General features: G+C 39.5%; 1 protein-coding gene across 3 annotated transcripts in view; it reads left to right on the top strand.

Annotated features, from left to right (window-relative positions):
- CUL4A (cullin 4A) overlaps positions 1-17,746 on the top strand; it is an 80,578-nt gene that overhangs the window by 15,430 nt on the left and 47,402 nt on the right. For 2 of the 3 annotated variants that reach the window (XM_004704418.2, XM_045283880.1), the window contains exon 3: positions 6,978-7,081. In XM_004704418.2, the coding sequence (XP_004704475.2) occupies positions 6,978-7,081 (104 nt within the window). The remainder of the gene's footprint in view (positions 1-6,977; positions 7,082-17,746) is intronic. The other variant, XM_045283881.1, reaches the window with a different exon arrangement.

Raw genomic sequence — 17,746 nt, forward strand, 5'->3', positions numbered from 1 at the left:
TCACTGATTTAAAAGCAGCAGTGATAAAATGAGAAATAATGTTAGGTAGGGTCAGACAGACAGAAAGGATGGAATCTTTTTCCTAATTCAAGTAAAATTTAAATGTTTCGTTTTCCTCTGTCTCCAATTATCAGATTAGTTAAATATTTCTAGATTGATTCTTAAAAATGCTGATGGCCATGCCACACTATCACTGAGTACTCAAGGAAACACATTGTACTCACAGTAACTAAGATATTGTACATCTAGAGAAGATATTTTTAAATATCAAAATTTCATTAATTCACAAATATCTAAACTTCAAAATGTTTTTGAGGGATAAGTTCCTCTGACGGACTTCTTCGATTATAACCAGTCTACCATTAAGGCACCAACAGTTTAGGTAGACAGACAGCAACCATTTACTCTTCTAAGGTAATGAGGTGGCTGTAACATGAAGAAGCTAGTGGTGACTCAGCAAAAGACTCTAAGGAAGTAAGCGACACCTACATTAAATCTCTTAATTTCCCTAAGATTTGACTATTTGACTAATTTGTGGTGTCCTCAAATTCTCAGTTTTAAGGCAAAGTAAACTTTGATTTACGTAACTAGTATCTGTGTTCCATATAAAATATATAGAAAAAGAGTTGGTTCTAGAATTAAATTGAATAGCACATTGCAACCAGGAAAAAGTTCCTTGAGCAAATAGATTCTTGGTCTATGGATTAATGCATTCAGAAAATTCTCCTAATACATTGTTTTAGACGTGTACACTTAGCTTATCCTTGATTTTTACTAAAGAAAAAAGTTATCTTTATATATAAGGCATTTTTTTTTAACAGTAGTTGGGTTTGTGAAATTCACTCATGATTTGCTTTTGGAGCAAAATCCTTTGTTGTATGATTATCCTGGATTGTTATGGAGCAAACAAGATGGTGTATTATTTTCCTAAGTTTTAAAAGACACAAACACAAAAAATTGCAGAAGTGTAGAGCTAGAGAAAGGAATTAAAGTATGTAAATATGAAATGTTGCTAATAATCTCGTAATTCTACACTAAGAAAAAATGTCAGAAACTTTACATATATTCTGTTGATGTATTGATAATGAATTTAATAGAAAATCTTTTATATTTTTTAATTTTAATCATTCCACATTTTCTTCTTACTTTAAAGAATAAACATTTGTGTTTTCATGGCAATGGCATTTTAGTTTAATATCTGTAGCAGTTCTAATATTGATATTTGTATTCTCACTTTTCTTACATTTGGAAGAAAATGAGCATCTTCATAAAAATTTTAATTACCTTTTTTATAGATGAATATAATTTAAAAACTAAATTTAGACCAAAAGTGTTTCTATTCTTTGTGCCTCAACATGTGAAGATGATTCAGAACTAGTTGGTAGAAAATGAGTGAATGAGATCCTAGCATTGTACATGAGATTCAAAAGGAAATTTTGTCATTGGTAAGAATATATAAATACTTTGGTTCTTTTATGTGGATGAAAATCTTTTTTTTTAAATTGTTTTATTGAGGGTTTGTACAACTCTTATCACAATCCATACATACATCCATTGTGTCAAGCACATTTGTACATTTGTTGCCATCATCATTCTCATTTGTTTCTACTTGAGCCCTTGGTATCAGCTCCTCATTTTTCCCCTCCCTCCTTCACCCTTCTTCCATCATGAACCCTTGATAATTAATAAATAATTATTACTTTTTCATGTCTTACTGTCTGATGTTCCCCTTCACCTACTTTTATGTTGTCCATCCCCCTGGGAGGGAGTTATATGTAGGTCGTTATGATCGGTTCCCCTTTGTACCCCATCTTCCCCTACCCTCCTGTTATCCCTACTCTCATTATTGGTCCTGAGGAGTTTATCTGTCCTGGATTCCATGTGTTTCCAGCTCTTATCTGTACTTGTGTAAATCCTCTGGTCTAGCCATATTTGTAGGGTAGAATTGGGATCATGACAGTCGGGGGGGGGCGGTGAGGAAATATCAAAGAACTAGAGGAAAGCTGTATGTTTCATTGGTGCTACACTGCACCCTGAGTGGCCCATCTTCTTGCCACGATCCTTCTGTAAGGGGATGTCCAGTTGCCTACAGATGGGCATGGGCTTTGGGTCTCAACTCTGCACTCCCCCTCCTTCACAGTGATACGATTTTTTGTTATTTGATCCCATCAACACCTCATGATCACACAGGCTGGTGTCTTTTTCCTGTGGCTTTGTTGCTTCTGAGCTAGATGGCTGCTTATTTATCTTCAAGCCTTTAAGACCCCAGGTGCTATATCTTTTGATAACCAGGCACCATCAGCTTTCTTCATCACATTTGCTTATGCACCTGCTTTGTCTTCAGCGATCATGTCGGGAGGGTGAGCATCATGAAATGCCAGGTTAATAGAACAAGGTGTACTTGTGTTGAGGGAGTACTTGAGTGGAGTCCCAATGTCCATTTGCTACCTTAATAATAAACCTATAAATATATGCACAAGATCTATTTCCCCATCATCATATATAAATATATTTACATATGCACATGCCTGTATGTAGACCTCTATAAATGCCCTTTGTGTCCTAGTTCTTTCCTCCATTTCCTTTTATTTTCCTCTTGTCCCACTATCATGCTCAGCCTTCATTTAGGTTTCAGTAATTCCTCTGTAATCTTGCCCTTGATCAAGCCCTACCAGGCCTCTTACACCCTCCTCACCATCAATTTTGGATCACTTGTTACTCCCTTGTCCATGGGTTCGTTAACACCCACTTCCTTTCCCTTGCCTTCCCCTCTCCCATATCCCCCCCACCCCAACGTCAGGTCCCGTTGTTTTCTCCTCCAGCTTGTTTATCCTGTCTATCTTATCTAGATAGACCTGCAAAGATAAAAACATGCACAAAAAACAAGACAGCAAGACAGAGCAACAAAAGAAAATAAAACAACAGCAACAACAACAAAAAGAAAACCAACGACAAAAAAAGAAAAGCCTATAAATACTTCAAGGTCTTTAGAAGTGTTTTCCAGTCAAGTCTGAATGGGTACAATGCCCTGTCCCCAAAGTCTATTTTTAGTATTCTCCGGGGACTTCGTTGCTCTGTTCCCCTTGCTGTTCTGTTGCACACCCTTAGTGTTTCACCTCAGTGTGGTTGGGTCAGATCAGGGACAATTCCCACACTGTATCTCCGGTGTTGTCCCCCATAGCGCTATGGGTCATTGAGGGACATCATGTCTCATAGTGGGTCCAGCCCTATGTGCTTTGGCTGCTCTTAGCAGGAATATCGTCCTCAGGACTTCGTGGGCCAAGATGTGTTCCACTCTCTCTTCCTCTCCTTTCATTTGCTCCCATGTGCTCTGATCAGACATGTCCCTTTCCCTCAGCTATAGCTTCAGTGCTGTCCTCTGAAGTGACTTCTTCTGCCGGGCCAGCCGGGAGGGGGTGTTGTACATGTAGTTGGGATTGGTGCCGACCCAGATGAAAATATCTTAAGAAAGAATACGCTCCCCCCAAAACATATTTATTCTTTAATTTAAGACAAAGCTTAAGTAAATTATACATCTAGCCTACTTGGAAGGAATTCAAGCTGCACTGAAAACATAAAAGAAAAACAAGGTTCCAGGAATTGACAGTACCAACTGCAATGTTTCTACCAGCTAATAAAGCCTTGGAAGCACTAATTTGTCTATGCCAAGAAATTTGAAAGACAGCTATCTTGACAACCAACTGGAAGAGATCCATAGTTATTCCCATTCCAAAGGAAGATGGCCCAACAAAATGCAGAGAATTTCAAACTATTATTAATATTACTTGTAAGTGAAACTGCAGAAAGTCATTCAAAAACTGCTGCAACAGTACATCAACAGCAAACATTTAGAGATTCAATCTGTATTTCGTTGAGGATGTGAATGAAGGGATATTACTGTTGCTGTCAGATGGATCCTGGCTAAAAGCTGAGAATACTGCAAAGATGTGTGTACTTGTGTTTTATTGGTTGTACAAAGCCATTTGACTGCATGGATCATAATAAACTGTGGATAGCATCACAAAGAAGGGTAATTCCAGAACACTTCATTGTGCTTATGCAGAACCCAATAGGAAGTATATGAACAGATGAAGGGAATATTGCATATTTTAAGAACAAGAAAAGTGTCTGTCAAGGCTGTATCCTTCACCATGCTTATTCAATCTATATGCTGAGAAAATAGTCCAAAAATCATACAGTATGATGAAAAAGAATGCATCATTAGGATTGGAGAAAGCTCATTAGAAACCTACAATATGCAAATGAGAGCCTGCTTGGTGAAAGTGAGGAGGACTTTGAAATACTTGATAAAGATCAAAGACTAATGTCTGTAGTATGGATTACAACTCAATATACAGAAAACAAAATCCTCAAAACTGGACCAATGGAGAACATGATAAATGGAGAAAAGATTGAAATTGTCAAGGGTTTCATTTTACTTGGATTCACAATCAATGTTATTGTGAGCAGCAGGCAAGATGGTTTGCATTGGACACATTGGGTGTCCGAAAGCTTTGAAAGTATTAAAGAGCAAAGATGTTTCTTTGAACACAAGGGTATGCCTGACCTAAGCCATGGTATTTTGTCACCTCATACTCATGTGAGAGCTGGGCCATGAATAAAGGGAACCAAAGAAGAATTGATGTGTTCATACTAGGGTAGTAGTGAAGAATATTGATTAAAATACTATGAACTGAAAAGGGGAACTTATCCAGTGATCAACATACAATTCTCCCCACCCCCCATGCCCCGCTTGTGGGGGAGAAACAACAAATTTGGGTGAAGGGAAATAGCAGGTACTGTAAACTATGAAAATAGGAATAATTTTTAAATTATCCAGGTGAGAGGGTGGGGGCGAGGAAGTGGGGAAAAGCTGATACCAGGGGCTCAAGTAGAAAGAAAGTGTTTTGGAAATGAAGATGACAACATGTACAAATGTGCTTGATACAATTGATGTATGGATTTTTAGCTGTAAGAGTCCCCAATAAAAAAAAGATTTATTAAAATAAAATAATACTATGAACTGTCAGAAGGATAAACAACTGTCTTTGAGGGAGTACAGCCAGATGCTTCTTTTTTGTTTTTTTTGGTTTGTTTTTTCCCAGAATGCTTCTTAAAAGCAAGGATGGTAAGATTTTGTCTCATGGTATTATCAGGAGAAACCAGTCCCTGAAATCATGCTTGGTAAAGTAGAGGTACAGCAAAAAGAGAGATGCCCTCCGTGAGATGAATTGATGCACTGGCTACAAAAAGGGACTCAATCATAATACTTGTGAGCACGGTACATGGTTGGGCAGTGTCTTGTTCTCTGTGCATAGGGATCACAATGGCAACTAACAACAACCTGCAGAAACGTGAGAGACTAAACAACCTGACCTGAGTTGTATGGATGTTGAATTGTTGTCATCAACGTTGCACCATTGAAAGTGAAAAGAACGGGAATGAACTCTTGTTACTCTTCCACTTTTGGAGAGTGGGCACTGAGGGAGAAAATATTCTTCATTCTAGTCAGAGATTTTTATACCCTGATTTTATCTTGTAATCATCAAGAGAAACTTAAAAATACACACAGAAACATGCAGATACCCACCATTGCCATTTGGCCAGTTCCATTTCATGGTGACATTATAGGACAAAGCAGAACTACCAAGGATTTCCAAGGCTGGAATCACTACAGAAGCAGACTGCCACATCTTTTTCCTGGGGAGCAACTGATGGGTGGTAACAACTGAGCATTTTAACCACTGTGCCACCAGGTCTCACTAGACACGGACGCATAGTACACATTCTCTGTCCCAAACTCAGAGACTTAATAAATCAGAATATCCAGAAATCGAATATAGGACTAAAATATGTTTTTAAGTTCCCCCTTATGATTGTGACCAAGCTTAAAAAGTATTATTGGTGGGAGGGTGGGGGAGGCAGAAAATATTTTTAAGATGCTTAAAGTGGGGCAAGTGCATTACATGGCACATTGTAGGTGCTTGTAAATATTTAACAGATTGTTGAATCTGCTTCTACTTATTGCTTTTTCCCATTAAACTATTACTGGATTCCAGAATTCAACAGTAATTGCCCTAAACTTAAACAGAGTAAGCTGTTTTTCTGTAGCCAGGTACTATTTTTCTATTACTGTATATACTCGAGTATAAGCCGATCTGAATATCAGCCGAGGCATCTAATTTTACCACAAAAACTGCATTAGAACAAAAAATCTTACCATAGCGAATGATGGGGGGAGTGCGGAGTGGAGACCCAAAGCCCATTAGTAGGCCACTGGAGATCCCCTTGCAGAGGGGTCTCTGGGAGGAGATGAGCCAGTCAGGGTGCGATGTAACAACGATGACAAATACAACTTTCCTCTGGTTCCTAAATGTTTCCTCTCCACTCCCACTACCATGACTCGAATTCTACCTTGCAAGTCTGGCTAGACCAGAGGATGTACACTGGTACATATAGGAACTGGGAATCCAGGGAGGATGAGCCCTACAGGACCAGTGGTGTGAGTGGCGAAACAGGGAGGGTAGAGGGAGAGTGGGTAGGAAAGAGGGAACCGATTACAAGGAACTATATGTGACCTCCTCCCTGGGGGACGGACAACAGAAAAGTGGGTGAAGGGAGACGTTGGACAGGGCAAGATATGATAAAGTAATAATTTATAAATTATTAAGGGCTCATGAGGGAAGGAAGCAGTGGGGAGGGAGGGGAAAAATGAGGACCTAATGCCAGGGGCTTATGTGGAGAGCAAATGTTTTGAGATTGATGAGGGAAATGAATGTACAAGTGTGCTTTACACAATTGATGTATGTATGGATTGTGATAAGAGTTGGATGAGCCCCTAATAAAGCGATTTAAAAAAAATGCTGAAAACCTCGATATATATGGTATATATATACATGTACATAAGTTTGTGGTGTTTGTTTTAAGACTAATTTGTTATTCTTACTGAATAATGAATATATCCCTTTTGTTTTTAGGCTGTGGAAAATCTCTGTTCTCACAAAGTTTCCCCAACACTCTACAAACAGCTACGTCAGGTTTGTGAAGATCATGTTCAAGCACAAATCCTTCAATTTAGAGAATATCCTTTTTTGACTTTGACGTTTTTTGTGCATTACTTAAAATCTTTGAAATTGAATTAGTAGGTAAAGAATTAATAAGTATCTTTAATATTAAAATAATAGCTTTGAAATTTTCCTTTTGTTTCATGTGACTTAATATGATAGATTTTTAGATTAAATTTTTGCTATTTGAGTTAACTTTCCTGACCTGTATTAAATTAAAGAAACAATGGTCATTAATTAAATCAGGTTAAAATATTTAGGAAAAGTCTGAAATATGTCCTAAAATGTAAGTTCTACTGTCCTTTATTCTGTTAAAAATTTTTCTATAATGTGAAACAAATTACCATAAATGTAAAAGCTTAAAGTGACATTTTTATTATCTCCCTTTTAGGTTTCTTGCTTTGTGTATCACAAGCTGAAATCAAAGTGTTAGCAGAGCTGTGCTCTTGTCTGAGGCCCCTTATAAGCCTGTTGATTTGTTGCAGAATTCAGCTCCTTGTACTACAGGGCTCCCTACTTCCTTTCTGACTGTTGACAGGGTAGCTCTCAGTCCCCCTCAGGTACTTGCCACAAGTAAGCTGATTTGCTTCCTTCTGGACCAGCAAGAGAATCCTCTTCTCAGGTTTGCTAAGATGGTCTTATCTAATGCACATTAGATCACTTCTAATTCATAGCAACCCTGTAGGGCAGAGTAGAACTAACTGCTCCATAAAGTTTCAAGTGCTGAACTCTTAATGAAAGCAGAATGCCACAACTTTCTACCATGGAGCGACTGGTACCACAGACCTTTTGGTTAGCCAGGTGCTTTAACCAGTGTGACACCAGAGCTCTGTGACCTAATGAAAATTGAATACACTGCCATTGAGTCCATTGCGATGCATAGCAACCCTTTTGGACAGGATGGAACTGCCTCTCTGGTTTCTAAGATTGTAGTTTTTGAAAGAGTAGAAAACCTTAACTTTTTCCTGCAGAGTGGTTTGTAGTTTCAAACTTGTGACCTTGTGGTTAGCAGCCCCATGAATAGCCACTATACCACCAGGCTCCTAACCTAGTGGTGTCAGCTCACTCTCAAGTCACTACGGACTCAGTGACCTTATATGACAGGGTAGAACTGCCCATGTGCATTTCAGAGACTAACCTTATGGGAATAGAAAGCCCATCTTTCTTCAGAGTCTGATGGCTTCAAAAGCTGACCTTATGAATTGCAAACACTTAATAACTGTCACCTGGGCTCCAATAACCTAAGGAAAGAGTAATGAATCCATCTTATGTAGTCCTGCCACACATGGAGAATGAATTCTATAAGGCATTTGAGCAGGTGGGGATCTTACAGGCCATCGTAGAATTTCTGTGCCCCAGATGTCTACAAGGGAAACCTTAAATTCTTTAGCATTCAGTTAAAAAAAAAAAACCATTATGCACTGGGTTCAGGCTAACCACCCACCATCCTCCTATTACATTGGCATACACATCTCATCCTGTGAAATCGCAGAAAATCAACTTGAGGCTGGCTGGACTTCCATTTCTTAATATATAATATTAAGTGGTTGAACCCTAAGTTCTCATCTAGCTCAAGGAATCATCCCCCCCTTCCAACCCCCAAGCCCCCAATCCCTCTCATTTGGAGAGGCTGTAGCATTCTAAATTCATTGAAAGGAAACCGCAAAGCTGTCACAGCAGTTCTATTGGCTGTCTTGATTATTTGCATGTGTGTCAGTCCGAGTTGACTAGAGAAACAAATTTATAGACACTCGTGTATGAGAAATAACTTTATATGTAAGAGCGTTGAATATTGAGGCACCAGCCCAGTTCGGTTCAAGTCCATAAATCTGATATTAGCCCATGTGTTCGATACTGATCTGTAAAGTCCTCTTCAGACTCACGGAAACACATGCAGTGACGCCTAATGCAGGAAGATCACAGGCCAGTGGTTAGAAGGTCTTGTGGGTCTAGTGGCGGTAAAGGCATCTCAGTGTTGGCAGGGTCTCCACGTGGCTCCTTAAGCTCCAGAACTCGAGCGTAGCTCCATGTATCTTCTCCACAGCATTGTCACACGGAGAGTGAGCATATGTCCTGCCTCCTGCAAGCTATTTATCTCCTTAGTACCTCCGAATGAAGTTATCAAGCTGCGACCTGATTGACAAGCTAAACTCCACCCCTTCACTTGTAAGTCTCAAATTGACAACAGATTATGTAACTACCACAGACATCCCCTTGTCAATTTGACACTTTCACACAACTCTTTAGCCATATATAATTTTCAAACAATACTACTTATCTGTACTTAACAGGATAAAACTAAAATGTATACAACTCAATATGTGCCACCCTCATTTAAACATAACATTCTATATGTGAACAAAACAAAAATATCCTATGCTTAAAAATTACAGTTAAGTAACACCTACACCTCAGTCCTGTGGATATGTTCTAGCACGTATGAAAGTTCGTAAGCCAACCACTTCATGCCTTTATTCCCTCCAGATTTTGAGTATGCAATTTCTATGCTGCCGACTTCCATCAACCCATGCTCTGAGGAGACAATCATATTCATTGATGTGAAGAATGTTTATTCCAGTTGGAACTTTGTGAAGTCCGCATCCATTAGCAAAGTCAAATTAGAACAGGTCATCCATGAAGCCAGCAACAATATGCACCAGTTAACAGGCTCACAAATTTTTTCTTCATCTAGTCTGGTTCTGGTCAACTCAATATGGGTATCCTCATCAGGGTGCCCATTGGCTGCCTTGCCTTTAGACCATGGACCCCAACACAAATTCTCAACAACCCTAAAGAAACCTTTTCTGTCTATTGTACTAGCACTCAAAAATAGAAAAAAATTACTAAAACGTGACTGGTGATAATTACTACTCTCCAAGTGGTCATAGTTCTGTAAAGGACAATATCTTGATGCTGTACAGCAACCATAATTATAAAACTTATCATTTGTTTTTAAAAAGGAGAAAGAAGAAACACTTCTAAGTGGGACATACAGTTAAGCACTTGACTACTGGCTTAAAGGTCTGCAGTTCAAGCCCACCCTGGGGCATTTTGGAAGATGAGCCTGGTGAGCTGCTTTCAAGCAGTCACAACCTTGAAAGCCTCCTGGAACAGTTCTGCTTTGTACAGGTGGGGTTGCCATGGAATCGCCGCCAAGGCAACTAACAATAACCATGGTAAACGTTTCTTTTTGAGTTGAAAGGCATCTTGAGTTTTAAAATATTAGGATATTAGAGTTAAGACATGGGAACTATATATAGTATATAATGCATTTGGAGCAAAATTTTATGGAAAAGAGGCATGAATTGCATCTTCAAGGATGAATGAGGATATTTAGGGCATCAAAAACGGAAATCTGAAAGAACTTTTTGTGAAAGCAATCGAGTAGTTTTTAGCAACACTGAAACTTGTAAGGATTACTGGAATAGAAGGCTGTCGTGCTAAATTATGGCTTAAGTTATAATTTAGTATACACTATTTATTACAGGATTATAGCCTGAAAGACTATGCTAGTGGTGCAGTGGTTAAGTTCTTTTGGCTGCTCACCAAAAATGTGGGTGGTTCAAACTAACCAGCTCCTTGGCAGAAGGAAAAAAATGGCAGTCTGCTTCCATAAAGATTACAACCTTGGAAACCATATGGAACAGTTCTACTTCTGTTAAAATTAACTCAACAGTGATGGGTTGTTATACCGTTAAGGAATTGGACTTAAACCATATGACCATCAGAGTTCTTAACAGATTTCTAGAGGAAGAATTTGCTGTAATAAGATTTTTGTTTTAGGGAGGTAAATTTGACAGAATTAGTAGACAGACCATAGACAACATTATTTTAAGCCTCCAGATTTTTATACACATCTACAATGTGCCAAGTATAATGCTAATCCATGGGGGAAATAAATATGAATAAAATGGGATTCTGGCTTTTTCTCGCATATAAAGGCAAATAGGGTTGATAGAAACAGAATACATTTATGAAATAATAACAATAAAGGTATTAAAAACTCAAAGTTACTGTGACCTAAGGAGCAGAGCCAGTTTTGCCTGAGAGCATTCCCCAAAGATGTCCAGACTGTCTTCAAGGAAGTTGGCTCAGTGCTATAGGAGACTGAAAAATCATGCTGGTGAGAAAGGGAAGTTTTTCTTGAACAGAAAAGTATGACTTATTGGGAGTGGGGATGTTTGGCACTGATAGAAACCTCTAAATATGAGAGAACTTAAAATGATTGGTGATGAATTATGAAAGAGCCTTTTTGTTACATGGTTGGGATTTCATCTGACAGAATCAGCTGGGGTACTTAGGCAGCAGAATGGCATGAATTTTGTATTAGATAACATCCCCTTTATGCATTGTGGTGTATAGACTACAATGGATAATTATAACTAGACAGTGAGACCAATTGGGAAACTACTGAATTGGTATAAGTGTCAGCACGCCATGGTAAGGGTGGAACTAAGGCAGTAGGAAGGGAAACAATAAATGGCAAGTTTAAAATCCCTCAGAGATTGGAGGGAAGGAATTTGATGGCGTATAGAGTTGTGGCAACTGGTTATAATCTAAATAAGGAGAGAATAAAATGGACTGGGTATGGAGGAAGGAAAAATTAATTTGGTTTTATCCACTTGGAAATAGTCTAAGAAAATGCTAAAGATGTCTTTTATGCAGTTGGAACTAGAAATTCAGATCAGATAGTTGTAGACATAGGTAGGATTACCCAGGAAATATGAGGAGTGCAATCTCAGAAAATGGCAGAGGATAGAATCCTGGTAACTTCACTGTGAGGGACAGGAAAAGAGGACCATGAGAATAATGTTGTAGAAATTGAGAGTTAAGAGCTAAAGAAGGAATTTTAGGTGGCAATTGGGTGCATAAGTGGTAAGAAAAGTATCATGGGATGAGAAGACTGAGGAAATGGCAGATTACTAAAATATTTAAGTTGTATAAATACCGAATAAATGTTTGTGCTAGACTAGGCTGTACACCAGAGATTCAGGATAAATAACAGTTTCTGCTGTAAAAGAACTCATTTTAACTAGTGAAGAGAGTTGTAGGTCAGCCCAGCATTTTAACTGGCTGTGTTAATGCTTTTGCATGTACCCACTCACTGGTCAGAGGACATTCCAAGCTAAGCATATTTAGGTTTCTTAAATTCTTATAACTACTGTACTGCCTTTTTATAATATATTGACATTGAAGCCAATGAGAATCAAGACTTTGGGAAGCCTTTTATAAATTAAACAGCTTTTGTATCCAAGTAGAAAAAGGGATTGTGAAATTGAGTTGTCCACTGTTTTCTTTTTAGGTTACCATATCCATTCAGTTGTTCACTTATATGCTGGATCCTACATTTGTCTGTTTGGTGATATGCCTAGCCCAGAAATATAGGAATAAAAAAGAGGAAGGCCCTTAGTGGGATGGATTGACATGGTGACTACACACAGGAATGATTGTGAGGATGAACCAAGACCGAGCAATCTTGTTGTTGTGCATAGTGTTGCTACGGATCGGAACGGATTCGATGGCACCTAACAACAGCCACTTACTCACAGGGACACACATCTCTTCCATCACTCTGCTTAACCAGTCATCACATATTAGAAAAACATTCTGTATAGCTAGACTCAATTACATGAGGAGGTTTTTTCTGTTTTTGGTTTTTTAATATCAAACTTGGTTCAATCCTGGGTTTTGGCACAAAATATATATGTCAAACTGTCTTCAGAATCTAAATCTTGACATAATAGGAGAAACTCACTCTTTACGGACTCACATGTACGGTAATGAAGCCTTGTTTGGCCACAGAAATGCTAGTGGGTGAAAAACACCAACTACTTAATCAAAATAAAAAGTCAACCGAATGAAATTATGCACGGAAGTCTTCAATAAAGTTCCCTCGTGACTTTTGTACATCTTTTTAATGATGACAGTGGGTTCCATGCTTCTTTATAAAGACACCCTTAAACATAGGACCTAAAGGAGCCCTGGTAGTATAGAGGTTACCTGTTGGGCTGTGTTCCACAAGGTGGGCAGTATGAAACCTCCAGCCCCCCTTGGGAGAGAGAGATGGGGAAGGGGCTTTCTACTCCCATGAAGAATTGCTGTCATGGAAACCCACAGGGGAAAAACGTCACTTTGAGTCAGCATCGATTCAGTGGCAGTTTTTAAAAAATTGTAACAACCAAATGTGCAGGTAACATTGGGGCGGGTGGGGGGTGGTGAACTGTGTTGATTACCAGTCAAAACGTGCCATGATTTTCATCATGAGGTGGGTAGGTCTCATTCAACAATTGGGATCAAATCCTCAGAATGATTATTGTGCTACCGTCAGATTTCACCTTGATTATGTCCTTGCTGGCTTAAACATGTAGGCTTGTCAGAAACTCCTCTTGACCCCTTTGTTTTCTGCAGACTGTTGATGCAAAATTCCTAATACAGTGTGCCATATATTAAAAAGTTCTTCCAGAATGACTTGTTAATCATTAACTTTGAGGAGTACATAGCGTAAAACTATTTTATGGGCCTTATTACTATGGTGTTATTTGGTTGATTTTCAACTCATACTGACCCCTTATGACAGTAGAACTCTCCTATGGGGTTTTATAAGCTGTAATCGTTATGCAAGCAGATCAGCAGGTCTTTCCCCGCAGAGCTGCTAGGGAGCTTCAAACTGGCAACCTTTCATTACAAGCAGAACAATTGATGAACTTATTACACCACTAGCATAAGAATACACATATGCCCTTTATTTCCTCAACTATTCTCCTAAAAAACTCAAAAAACCTTTTTATTGTAAGTCACGTGAAGATTACAGGACTTTTATAATCTTTAATCATTTTATTGGGGGTTTATACAACTCTTCACATTCCATACATATATCCATTGTGTCACGCACAATTGTACATTTGTTGCCAGCATCATTTTTAAAACATTTTGTTTATACTTTAGCCCTTGGTATCAGCTCCTCATTTTTTTCTCCTCCCTCCCTCCCCCACTCTTCCTCCCTCATGAACCCTTTATTTATTTATTTTTATATTACACTGACCAGTGTTTCACCCACTTTTCTGTTGTCCATTCCCTGGGCGGGGGCGTAATATGTAGATCATTGTGATCAGTTCCCCCTCTCTTCCCCACCTTCCCCTTCCCCTCCTGGTATCACTACCCATTATTGGTCCTGAGGGGTTTATCTGTCCTGGATTCCCTGTGTTGTAGGCTCTTGTCTGTAGTAGTGTGCATGCTTTGGTCTAGCCAGATTTGTAAGGTAGACTTGAGATCATGATAGTTGGGGGGCGTGGGGAGGGAGTATTAAAGAGCTAGAGGAGGAAAGTTGTATGTTTTGTTGGTGCTATACTGCACCCCGACTGGCTGGTCCCTTCCTTGTGTCCCTTCTGTAAGGGGATGTCCAATTGTCTACAGATGGGCTTTGGGTCCCCACTCTGTGCTCCCCCTCATTGACATTGATAGGTTTTTTTGTTCTGAGTCTTTGATGCTTGATACCTTATCCCATCAACACCTTCTGGTCACACAGGCTAGTGTGCTTCTTCCATGTGGGCTTTGTTGCCTCTCACCTAGATGGCTGCTTGTTTATCTTCAAACCTTTAAGACCCCAGATGCCATATCTTTTGATAGCCAAGCACCATCAGCTTTCTTTCAGGCACCACCACATTTGCTTGTGCACACATTTTGTCTTCAGCAATCATGTCGGGAAGGTGAACATCATAGAATGCCAGGTTATTAGAACAAAGTGTTCGTGCATTGAGGGAGTGCTTGAGTAGAGGCCCAATGTCTGTCTGCTACATTAATACTAAACCTATAAATATATATGCATAGATCTATTTCCCTATTGTTATATAAAAATATATTCACATATGTATATTCCTGTATTTAGACCTCTATAAACGTCCTTTGCCTATTTCTTTCCTCTATTTCTTTTTACTTTCCTCTTGTCCCACTATAATGTTTTACCTTCATTTGGGTTTCAGTAATTTCTCTCGGTTACATTGCCCTTGATCAAGTCCTATCAGGCATCCTGCACCCTCCTAGTCATCAGTTTTAGATCACTAGTCCCTGGGTTTGTTAGCCCACTTCCTTTCCCCCGTCTCCCCCTCTCTTAGGTTGCCCAGAACCATCAGTCCCATTGTTTTCTCCGGATTGTTTATCCTGCCTGTCTTATCTAGATAGACATGTAGAGACAGTAATCACAAAAACAAGACAGAGCAAAACAACAAGAAAAAAATGACCAAAAAAAGAAAAGCATATAAATAGTTCAAGGTCTGTTTGTTGACCTTTAGGAGTGTGTTCCGATTGAGTGAAGGGGTGCCACGCCCTTGCCAAAATGTCTATTTCTGCTATTCCCCGGGAACTTCATGGCCTTGCTCCCCATGCTGCTCTGTTGCACTCCATTAACATTTCACCCCGGTGTGGTGTGGTCAGATCGGGCACAATTCTTGAACTGTGCCTCCAGTGTTGTTCCTCAAATCGAAGTGGGTCAGTGAGGAGGGATGTCTTGTCTCGTGGTGCCAGCCCTGTGGTCCTCTCTCTGCATTGGGTCCTCTGAGCAGGAGTATTGTCCTCGGGGCTTGGTGGGTCAGAATGTGTTTCACTTGCTCCTTCCCTCTTAATTTGCTCCTTGTGTCCTCTGATCAGATGCGCCCCCTCCCTGAGCTGTAGCCTCAGTGCTATCCTCTGAAGTAAATTCTTCTGTGGGGCCGAGGGGTGTCCACGAAGGTGGGATTGGGGCCAGCCCTGGCAAGTCAGTTTTTCATTCAACAGTTCATACATTTTGTTCCATGTCATCGATTGCAATGCCTACAATTTAACAACCCTTGTCCCACTTCTCAACTGTTGTTTCCAGTTGCCATTCCTACTTTCCTAACCCGTCTGAACTTTATCTTTGAGTAAATGCTGCTGTTTTCATCTCGGATGGTTGATTATCCTAAGGTTGGTACCTCCCTCGTGTTATTGTTCCAATTGTAGATCTATTGTTTGTCTGAAAATGGAACCATAAGGGTGAGTTCCATTCCAGACTTGAAGGGTGACTCAGCCAGGGGTCAGGTTCTACCAGTTTCTCCCCAACCAATAAAACTGGTCTTCTGTGTAACTTGTTTTGTTCCACGCTTTTCCCATTCTCTCCAGAACCTTCTAATGTGATCTCTTACTGAGCACTAGGTAGTGGTAACTGGACATAAACTAATTCTTCTGGTCTCAGTCTAGTGGAGGTTGAGGTTTGTGTGGTCAGTCCATTAACCATTAGAGTAATGGTTTTTCTGTATCTTAAGTTTTTTCACTATCCTTTGCTCTAAACGGAGACGGCTGCACAGAAGTTTTTAAGACCCCAGTCACCAAAGTAGGAAAGATAGAGAATATTGTCTTTATGGATTCTGTTGTACCAGCTGACTCTGATGTCCCCTGAGACTATGGTCCTGAGTTTTATTTCCTCGGTGTTTGGTTTTTTTCTAAGAAGTTCTCAGTACTTCATCCCTGAATGTTGTACTACATTCAGGAATATATTTTGCTTCATTCCTAAAGTCATCCTGTCTGGTCCCTGCCCTCTGATTACCCACATCCTCTGTCAGGCTTCTCTTTGCCAACTGAAGACCGACGCTTGTCTGATATGCACACATCAAACACTTTAACTCTGATTTATTGGGTTTTGTTCTCTGTGTATGCCAAGAATTTTATATGTAAGGTCACAAAAGCTCTGAGGTGGAAATGATGCTTTACACCTAAAAAAGCAAAGGCCTAGTGAAATTACTAACCCATCTACTGTCATTTAGCTAATAGCAGCTAGGATTTAAACCTAGCTCTTTCCACTTGAGCGTGATATTTTGATTATCTGTAAAATGGTTAGGGAAAACTGATCAAAAGAGAAAACGAGAGAAGGGCCTTAAAAGTCAAAGCAATATTATTCGACTTTTCATAAACTTACGATAGTACTTATTTGCTCCAGAAGTCCATATTCTAGCTTCTTTTTCCTAAAAATTGCATTTTTAGGCTTTGGTAAAATATATATACAGTGAACCCTCGCCACTTCGCTCTTCGACTTCCGCGGCTTCACTGTCGCGGTTTTTGCGTAACAGCACATGCTCTGTCATTACTGCCACTGATTGGCTCATACTGTACACGCTTCTGTCTGCATCGCTACGTATCGGAGCTACGTATCAGATGCATTTTTGCTTTTGTACAGTGTACTGTAATTGTTTGCGTGTAATGGTGACTAAAGGGTGTTTTTTCATGTCCTCTATGCTCTACGAAAATATTTGATTTACAAATAAGGAATCCTACTTCGCGGAATTTCATTTATCACGGTAGGGTCTAGAACCGATTAACCGCGATAAACAAGGGTTCACTGTATATAGTCTATGAATCAAGCTTAAAAGTATTCATAATCTGGTACGTGAGTGAGCTTTTTTTCTCCGTTGTGTGGAACATCAGTTCATTTGGTTAAGACTATAAACCTCTGTCTTTTTTTCTCCCTGTGACCTAAACATTTCTTGCTGCCAGCCTTCCCTGTGCTATTAATAGTTAATCTGCTTACTAACTATTGAGACAATTGCCAGTCTATTTACAGTCTTCAAGAACTCAGATATGAGATGACATTTAGTATCTGCTCTTTGCAGAGTAGAGCTTGAAGTCCAGTACCTTACAGCCACCAAAATCCTTAGAGCTTAGTGACTTCGTTGTTA

This window comes from Echinops telfairi, unplaced genomic scaffold, assembly GCF_000313985.2.
Source record: "Echinops telfairi isolate 266 unplaced genomic scaffold, ASM31398v2 ScPeMD7_7467;HRSCAF=8505_1, whole genome shotgun sequence".
Taxonomy (NCBI): domain Eukaryota; kingdom Metazoa; phylum Chordata; class Mammalia; order Afrosoricida; family Tenrecidae; genus Echinops; species Echinops telfairi.